The 10552-nt window shown below is 44.2% G+C and overlaps 1 protein-coding gene across 1 annotated transcript; it reads left to right on the top strand.

Moving 5' to 3' along the window:
• The first annotated feature begins 303 nt into the window (after positions 1-303).
• LOC134401156 (GSK-3-binding protein-like) lies at positions 304-2805 on the top strand. The gene has a single exon (XM_063129893.1). It carries the CDS (start codon positions 465-467, stop codon positions 1155-1157), a length of 693 nt encoding a protein of 230 aa, XP_062985963.1. The 5' UTR covers positions 304-464; the 3' UTR covers positions 1158-2805.
• Positions 2806-10552: the final 7747 nt, after the last annotated feature.

Below are 10552 nucleotides of genomic sequence, written 5' to 3'. Positions count from 1 at the left end.
GAATCCATTTGGACACACACGCTCACACACGCAGGGGAGGGCGGGAGAGGGGATAGGAAGAGAGGCTTCCAGACATTGCCTCCTCTAGGGTTTTAGCTACAACTAGTTTTTTCTCCGCGCTATTTAGGATTACGACAAAGGTTCTAAACTAGGGGAAAGCGGCCAAAGCTTTCGTTAGGTGGAGCCTGCCTTCTTCGTGCCCCCCTCTTTTTGCCTGTGGAGTTGGACGCGCCCGGCGGCTTGCGTCATCCATTGTTTACAAACCAACCGCAGCAGCAACAACAGCGTTGGAGCCGCGAGTGTGCTAGAAAGAGGGAGGGGAGGAGGAGGGCGCCTCATTGGTAGTTGCAGACGCCGTCGCTGCGGTAGCAGCAGCAGCAGCAACAACAACAACGCGTGTGCCAAGCGGAGAGGAGCAGGCGAGCGAGCAGCCAGCCAGCCAGCCAGCCAACCAACCGGCTGCGATGCCTTGCCGGCAGCCGGGCGGAGAGCGCTTCCTGCTGCTGGAGCGCGCCGCCGCGTCCTTGCAGAGCGGCCCCGTCGGGGCGAGCAGCGGCTCCAAGGAAGTGGACGCGTTGGTGGCCAAGCTGGGCGAGGTGCTGCAGTTGAGCGCCCAGCACCGGGCGTCGTCTCCGGCCCCTCGGCTGCTCCCCAAACACCACGGCCGGGACCGAGCGGCTCCGTACTCGTCGCCGAGGGGGCTCGGCTTCCTAGCCTCGCTGCACCACCAGCGCCCGCCGCCGTCGCTGCTGCTGCTGCCGCCGTCGCCGCCGCCGTCCGCGGACCAGAAGGGCAGCCCTCGGGTGGCCAAGCAACTGTGCGGCCGGGGCTGGCTGCGGAGCGCGGCCCGGGCCGGGGGGAAGAAGAGGCAGCCGCATCACCACCCACACCACCCTCTGCTGCCCGCGGGCGAAGACGACGACCCGCACCGGCTCTTGCAACAGCTCATCCTCTCCGGGAACCTCATCAAGGAAGCCGTCCGGCGATTGCAACTGGCGGCCACCGCCACAGCCGCCTCGACGGCGGTGGAGACCTCCGCCACCGGCTCGCCCGGCTCTGCCTCGTCCACCGGCAGCTGCTGCCACAGCAGTAGTGGCGAAGGGGACTCGGCTGCAGCCACAGCCTTCTCCGTCTCCTCTTTGCAACCGCTGCCCTAGCCCCTCCGGGGTGCAGCCCCCCGCCCAGCCCTTTCCACCCCGCGAAGCTACAGGGCAGCGCGTGGAAGAGACCTGGCATCTCCTACCTACCTCTCCCCTTTACACGCACATTAGGAGGGATGGCGGGGGCGCGATGGCGGCGAGGCGCGACTGCAACTCGCCAGAGACGGATTATCGAGGCAACGCCGTATACTTGAAGCGGACTATATGACAGTTAACGATTATTGTTCTTTGTCGCTGGTGGTTACTGATGGAGCCACGGGCCGGGCTGCTACTCTCCTCCTCTCTCTGTGTATCTCTCTCTTTAAGAGAATTGTGGTGCTATGCAGCCCTGGACGGCTGCCCCTTCGGTCTACCCGCGAATACGCAGCCCAGATGACCCCGATCTGCCTTCTGCGCCAGGATTTGCGCACGCCGTCTGGACACTAAACGCCCACCTCCGTAGTAGTCTGCTCTTATGGGGGAAAGGGGGGGCCATCCCGCGTGGCATTGTCTAGCGTGAAAATCATTCCCACGCGCACATCAATGTGTGACTGGAGAGGGGAGGGCGGGGGGGAATGTTTAATAATAAAGGCATGTCAAACGTTACGATTGCAAGAGGGCAGTGGAGACTCTACGCTACTGAGCGCAAATATATTAAACCCTTTGAAGAACGGCCGTCCTCCCTCTCTTTCCAAGGTCACCCCCTTTTTTTTAGCGTCCCGCATCCAAGCTATGTTTTGTTCTTGTGTTCCCCAGGCAGTGGGAGATCGTAACCCTATCCTGGCTTGTTTTGACTGGGCTGAGGGCGAACCCTGTGTGTTTTGTAACGGCTGGGAGTCTCCTGAGGACGCGCACGTTGCCGGATCCAAGTTGTTGTGCGTTTCCTCTCCCTCACCGCTCCCCCCCCCCCCCATTGCTGTTTCTTTCCAAGAGCTCCACCTCCACCTCTCTCTCTCTCTCTCCCCCTCCAAACAGGATTCTCAGAAAAGGGCTCATATTACAGCAGTCTTTCTAAGAAATCTCCCCCCCCCCTCTCCTCCTCCTCCAGCCACACATTTGCACACACGCCCTCCCCTGCTCTGGTTACTATCCTTGCCAGCCCTAGCTAACTCTCTGGGGCTCTCCCCAGCTGAAGAGTATTATGTTTGCCTCTTTTACCCCCTCTCTGATTCCTCCACTGCCAGCCATTTCCTTTCCGACTCCAGCCCTCCTACACAGAAGAAAATGTTGCCTCTGTTTCTGATTTGTCTCACTGGAACCATTTTCAAGAAGTCAAAATGACGTGTAAGCCCCCCCCCCCAGTTCCCTCCCTTCTTAGAGCGTTCAATTCTTTTTACATTTTTAAAGGCTTTTTTTTAAGGTTTTGGGGTGTAATGAAGCAGTTTAAAAATGTGAATATTAAAGCTAGAAAGCAGCTGGCTTTAATGAAAATGAGAGGGCTGAGAATGAAGAGGCACATTTGTTCACAAAAGGTAGCTTTTAAAATAAATTAAGAAATACACAGAAAACCTCAATGGCTCAATCAACAGAAGCGGCTGTTGACAAAATATATATTCTATATATACGCTTCGTAACGGAGTGTTTGAGTTGTGTTCCTGGTTTTCAGGGTTTGTCTTTAATATGTCTGTATTAAATAAACGTGGTAGACTTTTATATGAGAAAGAAACTGGGTCTTCTGACTTCTTTCTATTAGAATGGCTTAAGATACCCACTTGATGGACATAACCAATTCTTTCCCTTACTGTTTTGAAGGCTGTTACCTCCCCCCACCCCCACCCCGCCGCCGCCTGCATGGTGTGATGCAGAGAGTTAGTTACAAATTCTCTTAGATAGCAACTTGGTTGGTCCCTTTGTTTCCTGACAAGCATTCCTGAAGGCACAGAAACCCCCTTGTGCTAGTCCAGTAGTCCTCTTGGAAGCTGCATGCTTATTTGATACCACCACTGAAATCTAGAATACTATAATGGGGGTGGGTGTTTCAAGCCCCTCTCCCTTGCACACTTTGTGGTAAGAGGAAAAGGATTCCTTGCAGCAGGTCTTAACTTGATTACTGGCATACAATGATCTTGGATGCAATCCAGATCCACTGACATTAGTAGCAGGCTGCCTGCTGATGTTTGCGAGACGAGAACTGTCTCCCCTAGATGCCAATTAAACTAAGTATCTTCAGAACACTTATCACATTAGACATTTGTCTTGGATTACTAGGTATAATTACAATAAAGCATGCCTCCTTGCTATTCCACCTCTTACCTTTATGTCTCAGTTTCAACCACAATCTCTTCCTTTGTAGCAGGTAGTGATCCTGTCAAAAAGAAAATGGAAGGCATTAAATCAGGGCAATAAAATATCAGGAAAAGCTTTTACCTGATGCTCCAATGCTCTGCAATAAAGCTGTACCATGTCAGGATTACTATTAAAAATAAAAGTATTTTTTTAAAAGAAAAGAAAAGAAATTGTCATGCAGGAGGAATGGCTTTTTACTGCTAGGACTATCTGTGCAAACATGCTGCAAAAATGTAAGTCCTTCTGTTAGCAGGAGATAATTGAAGGAAAAATAATGGACCTTCCCCAGCAAATGAGTAATTACTATACATTTATTCTACAGAAAGTCATATGGAATGACTGCTGCTGCTAAATATAAGATGCCTCCATATTCCTCCTCAAACCTTTGGGTTATCTAGTCAATGGCCAGTATGTGCCCTAGTTCAGGGATGAGCAGAAGGTAGGTCTCCAGATGTTTTGGACTTCCAACTTCCAGAAGCCCCTATCAGTATGGTTAAGGGTGCTGGGAGCTGAAGTCCAAAACTGCTGGAAATCGCCCCATCCTTGCCTTAGTTCTTTCTAGCCATATGACTCTAAAATCCCAGGATTACCTGGTCCCTCTTTTGATGAGTACATTGTCAACATTTATCAATCCTTGTACGGGACTCACACACACACACACACACACACACACACACGGACTTCCCTGTACTTTTCTCTCCCTTGCACTAGACAAATCTGCTCCAGAGGGTTCCTTACCCTGTAGCAGAACTAGACCTGACAGTGGGGCAGATCTGTATAGCTGCAAATTAAATTACCAATGTCTGTGACCTGTCTCACCTATGAGAGCCAGTGTAGTGTAGTGGCTAGAGTGTTGAACTGGGACTAGTCCCCATTTGGCCATGTTGGATCAGACCAAGGGTCCATCTAGTCCAGCACTCTGTTCACACAGTGGCCAACCAGCCATCGGCCAGGGACCAACAAGGCAGGACATGGTGCAACAGCACCCTCCCACCCATGTTCCCCAGCAACTGGTGCACACAGGCTTACTGCCTCAAATACTGGAGATAGCACACAACCATCAGGGCTAGTAGCCATTTCCTTCCTGACCCACCCCACTTTCTAAATGATTGGGGCATATAAGTGTTTGCTTAGATCTGCTATAGTCATATGTAGTTTGGCCCTTCTGAAACTGGCACTTTATGAACTTAATTTAAGGCAGATTTCTGAACCTGTACTACTAAGTAATTACATACTCCTTCCATAGTTTCTAGGGAAATTTATCTTAAAACAGAATTTCATAACTCCTTATCCTAAGGCACGTATTTGGTTCAAATTTGGCCTTTGGGTTGAATGTGGAAGGGAAGTTGTTCCAAAATATAAGATCTATTGAGCAAGCATCCAAGGTAAAAACAATTTTTCAAACTCTTGGTAGTTCTCCATATAATAACATGAAAGCAAAAGTCATTCAGGTTGATTGTTCAAGCCAAGAATGGCAAAGGTAAAATAAACAGAAATGTTAGCAATTCCAAAAGTTTACGTAACATTCAAACATTTGTAGTACAATGAAGCTTTTAGATGTTAGACAATCTAATCTTAATTTGTTTGCATTCCGGCAAACATTCTCTGTGCTTTTAAAGGATCACTTCATCCATCTGGCATGTCCCTTTTATTATGGAAACATTTGTTGATTAAAGGAATATTCATGTATGTGAGAGGCACTTACAACATATTGAGGAGAATTGATTAAAATGCCACTATTCTATCACTTTTAGATACATTCTGTTAGCATCTATAATTCCCATTTTAATAACTGGAGGAAAATAAATCAGAACAGGAAACATCCAGACTACAGAGATTATTTATTTATTTATTTATTGCATTTTTATACCACCCAATAGTTGAAGCTCTCTGGGTGGTTCACAAAAATTAAAACCATTGAAAGTATAAAACAAACAGTATAAAAACATGATATAAAATACAATATAAAAACACAACCAGGATGAAATCAGCAGCAGTGCAGAAATACAAATTTAAGACAGCAATATTAAAATTAAATTTATAGACTGTTAAAATGCTGAGAGAATAAAAAGGTCTTCACGTGGCATCTGAAAGAATATAGTGTAGGTGCCAGGCGAACCTCCTTAAAACCTTCTGGATTATCTTTATCAATATACTTATAGGGCAATCCTATGCATGCCTGCTCAGAAGTAAGTGTGTACAGGGTTGCAACCTCCCTGAGAGCATTAAATAATTCCAGTAAAGTTGGTGCAGTACGGCCAGAAATACGTGCACTGTGAATTCATGTACACCACATTCAACCTCAAATGAAAATTGTGCTGCCTGGAGATCAGGAGGAGAAAGGTCTCCATCAGTCTTCTACAACTTTGTGCCCTCCAGATGAGTTGGACTACAACTCCCATCATGCCCAAGTGTTGTGGTCCAACACACTATATTGGGAAAAACTGTTCTCAAATTTTAACCATCTGCAATTAGTAGGGGCTTACTGAGATAATAACCAAAGCTGCTTACATTAATTAAACAATTCAATATAACAAAACATAGCAATAAAATTACACATTCAATTAAAATTTAGTTTTATTGGTATTTATTGATATCTTAAAGTTGTAAACCATCTTGTGGACCTTTCTGAGGACTGCAATACAGTATCTAAATGATCTTATAAAAATAATTAAGGCTGCAATCCTGTATGCACTGACCTGGGAAAGAGTCTCATTGAACTGAAAGGAAATTACTTCTGAGTAGAAATATATAGGATTACACTGTAAAATAGTGAGAGGCAGTGGTACTAAAACCTCAATAGAAACATAATAAAACAGCAGGTCACTGATTTAAAAGCGAACTTGGAAGTTTTAAAAATTCTTGACCATCCAACGAAAGAAGGAGCATAGTGTGTTTCCAGAAGGAAGGAATTCTACATGGTACTAGCATGAACTATTTCTAGTGCAATGGCAATAGCACTTGCTGGTGTGATTAGTTTTCTGGGATATCTTTCTTGCACCAGGAAGAGCTAGAGATCATTTCTGCTAGTGCAATGTCATTTATGTAAGCGGTAGAAATAATGCTGAATAGATGTAGGTACTATGGAATGTGGAATAATGACCCAATATATCAATCAATGAATAAGAATGTAAGAAGAACCCTGTTTAGATCAGAAAAAGACAACCATCATTTTTTCCATAGTAGAATTTGTTTTTACCAACTTTGAAGAAAATAAATAAATACATAAATGGCAGCCTGCCAATTCAATCCCATACATGTCTACCCAGAAGTAAATCCAATGGATTCGGAAATATACTGTAGCAGTGAAGCTTTTTCTGGCAAGGAGATAAAGAGGTGGAGGAAAACCCCCAGCATATGACCCATTCACTTAAGTGACCCATTCAGGTAACACCCATTCAATGGCTAAAAACCTGAAGAAAATGGGATTATGAAGATTCACTGGGTAAATGGCTCTTTCCTTAAAGTGATCTAATTCAAGGATGTAGCCCCTGGACTGCATATGAGCTTTAGTGACTGATTAGATAAAACCCATAGATAAGTGTTTTGAATGCAAAGGTCTGGGACAAAGAGGACCATAATGCCATAACACTTTACTTTTTCTACAGAGAGTGGGAAATCTTACCCGGCTTTAGATTTTTATCAATGGATTCTTTCCCCTCCCTCCCCCTGCAGACGCCCCATTTCTCTCTTGAGTACTTTTTTCAAATAGATACCATTAGGCATCTTGGTTGATGTATTTCTCCCTGAATTGGAGATAACTATGTTATTTCCAGAGGGGTAGCTGTGTTTGTTAGTCTGTTGCAGCAAAAATAACAGACTCCTGTGGGAGCTTAAAGAGCAACAATTTCATTGTGGCACAAGCTTTTGTGAACACTGTCCACATCATTAGATGCATAAACTGTTAACTTCAAATCGGGAGATTTATATACACATTATTTGGGTGGGGGTGGGTAAGATATAAACTGTGTTGTCACAAAACATTGTTGGTGATAACACAGATATCACTGCAATATTTATTTCTTCTTCTTCTCCTTCTCCTTCTCCTTCTCCTTCTCCTTCTCCTCCTCCTCCTCCTGCAAGGATTCCAAGGCAGCTCACATGGTCCTCACAACAACCCTGTGAAGTGAACTAGGTTAGGCTGCCCCAAAATCACCAAGTGAGCTTCATGGCTGATTATGTAGTGTGATATAAAACCTGTTGTTCTTATTCAGTCCACAGGAAATACAGTGGAATCTCTATTTATCAAGCGATCCCAATCTATATTGCCTGTGGTTTGAATAGGGACAAAAGTTTTTTTTTTAAACTAACATGTTACCAAACAAGTTTTTGTGAATGGCAACTGTTAAGGTAATCTTCACTGTCTGTACTTTTTGCATTTCAGTTCCTTCTGATAACACAGTTATTCAAAGAGGATTTTTTGTTTGTTTGGAAAAGGCACATGTGAGCCCATGCATCTGTTTTTCCAAATAAACTTGTTTGGCAGTTGATTGTACAGTGTAAAAGAAAGGGCGTTGTCCTTAAAACTATCCAGATTCAAAGGGTTAGGAAAAAGACAATTTTAACAAAGTTTTATCACATAAATACAATTCAACAACTGTATTAAACAATTAAACAATTAAAGTGCACTGGCATCTATTGTATACATCTGATTGCATTAATGTTATACAGGAATACCAAAAGAGAAATTAAAAAAGCAGGTCAAACAGTTTCGACACTGGTGTGTCTTCTTCAGTGACCCCAGGCTTCACAGAGCTCCTGTAAAATGTATTTGTACGGGCTGACTTAATAGAAAAGCCCTGAATTGGGTAGCCAATGTCACTCCCGTCTATCCAACAGAGCAAGCCTCAGTCCAACTGCTGCTGACTGCGTTACTCACTAAGAGCAGCTTGCTCTATTGGATAGATGGGAGTGACATTGGTAATGCATTTGACCTGCTTTTTTAATTTCTCTTTTGGTATTCTTGTATAAAATTAATGCAATCAGATGTATACAGTAGATGCCAGTGCACTTTAATTGTTTAATACAGTTGTTGAATTGTATTTATGTGATAAAACTTTTGTTAAAATTGTCTTTTTCCTTAGCCCTTTGAATCTGGATAGTCTGCCAGTTGATTGTAAACAGATCACACAGGGAGAAAGAAACCATTTCGGCTTCTACCACCCCCACCCCCACCCCCACCCCTGTGTGTGATGGCCATTTGTATAATCCCAGTGACAGTGTGGCGGGGGTGGCTTCATACCCAGCCTGCAACCTCTACTGCATGTTGTGGGTTGTAGGGTGGGTACAAAGCTACCTTCGCTGCACCCTACACCAGGTTCAAATGACATGCCAACCTGTGCTGCATCACAAGGGATCATACAAATTGTGGTTACTCATGCAGCACACGCGGGGGTGGAGGGAGAAGTCATCATGGCTTCTCCCCTCTCTGCGATCATCTGAATGCAGTCTCTGGGCATGTCTACCCCTAAGGGTGTAGAGGGAGGGATGGGAAACAATCCCAGACTTAATTGCTTCCGAGATCATCCCTGGCCATCCAAATGGAAGCACAATATCCCAGAAGGGAAAAGGGCCGTTGTGCCTGCCACTTTTTTTTTTTTAAAAAAAGGCAGGAACTGGAACGCACTTGCATTTCTGCGAAAAAAGTAAGTAAAAAGAAGAAGTCTGTGGTCCTCAGGATCATCCTTGGACCGCAGGAAAAAACAGGATAAAAGTCCCCCATCTACACTTCGACATAAAGGAGACAACCATGGAAGAGACAAGAATTCAGTCAGTAAAGAAATGGATGCAGAATATGTTATGTCTCTACTATAAGCAAAGGCCAAAGGCGACACGGTGTGGGAGAATAATGTTTCCGGTTTCTCCCAACTTTTTAAAAACTACAAAGTAGTCTCAGGGGGGACAGGAGCAATAGCATTGTGAGGGAGGGTGTTTAACCCTTTCTCTCACACCATTTTATTGATCTAAAATATTTGAATGCTTCTTCTACCCTCGGCTGCTATCAGCCCCGCTGAGGAGGGAAAAATCAGAAGGCTGAAGCTGAATGAGGCAAAAGAGTGCATGTGACTGGAACGAGAACTAGATAATTTGCTGCAGTAACATAAACATCATATTGTCAGTATATTACATCAGCGGCTTGTTTTTCTGCTGCAGTCATCACACATCCTAGTGAGAGGTAAGCCTGACACACATTTTGATGTCTCAAATCCCAACCTTCCCTTTTTCATGCACTTCACACAAAATGGAGGGGCCACTAACAGCTAAGACTAGGAAGATGCTAAAGCTTTTAATGTGTATTTTATATCATGTTTTTATACTGTTTGTTTTATACTTTGAATGGTTTTAGTTTTTGTGAACTGCCCAGGGAGCTTCGGCTGTTGGGTGGTATAAAAATGCAATAAATAATAATAATAATAATAATAATAATAATAATAATAATAATGCGAAGGGATTCTTCTTATTCTTCCACACATCAGTTGTACCTGTTCTTTCAGCAATCTCACTGTTATTGATGACACTTATCTCTGGGCCAGGCAAAGGAGCCTATGAATCAAGACTTTGGAAGGCATGGTATTGAACACAGAGGGCATGTCTACACCTGCCTTTTTCTCCAGGATCAACCCTGGATCATCCCTGTGCATCCATATAATGCGCAGGGGATCCCAGGAGCAGGCAGGGACGATCCCTCCATTTCCCAGGGATATCTGGAAACACATTTTTCATTATAATTCTTTTTTTTAATTATTTCTTTGGTTCATGTTTTCCTATGAAGTGCCTTATACATGGATGGTGCTATAAATAATAATAATAATAATAATAATAATAATAATAATAATAATAATAATAATAATAATAATAATATACTAACACACTCATTCGCACAGATGTGGCATACACTACACACATCCAGAGCTCCTCCACTGTTTTTAAAGAGGCACATCTGGTGGTACTAAAAATAGGGGCTTGTCAGCAGCTTGGTAATTTTAGGCTCAATGAGAAGCTGTCCCTATGGCAACCGTACAGTTGTTGAATCATTTATTATTTGAAGGAGAATACCATAATAGTGCTGACAATTTTCAACTCCAGAGCATTTTAAGGGTACTTCATTTTCCTGTATTCCCCGTTTC

Source organism: Elgaria multicarinata, chromosome 7, assembly GCF_023053635.1.
Source record: "Elgaria multicarinata webbii isolate HBS135686 ecotype San Diego chromosome 7, rElgMul1.1.pri, whole genome shotgun sequence".
Taxonomy (NCBI): domain Eukaryota; kingdom Metazoa; phylum Chordata; class Lepidosauria; order Squamata; family Anguidae; genus Elgaria; species Elgaria multicarinata.
Note: the sequence above shows the minus strand (reverse complement) of the source record. Positions and strands in the feature narration are given on the sequence as shown.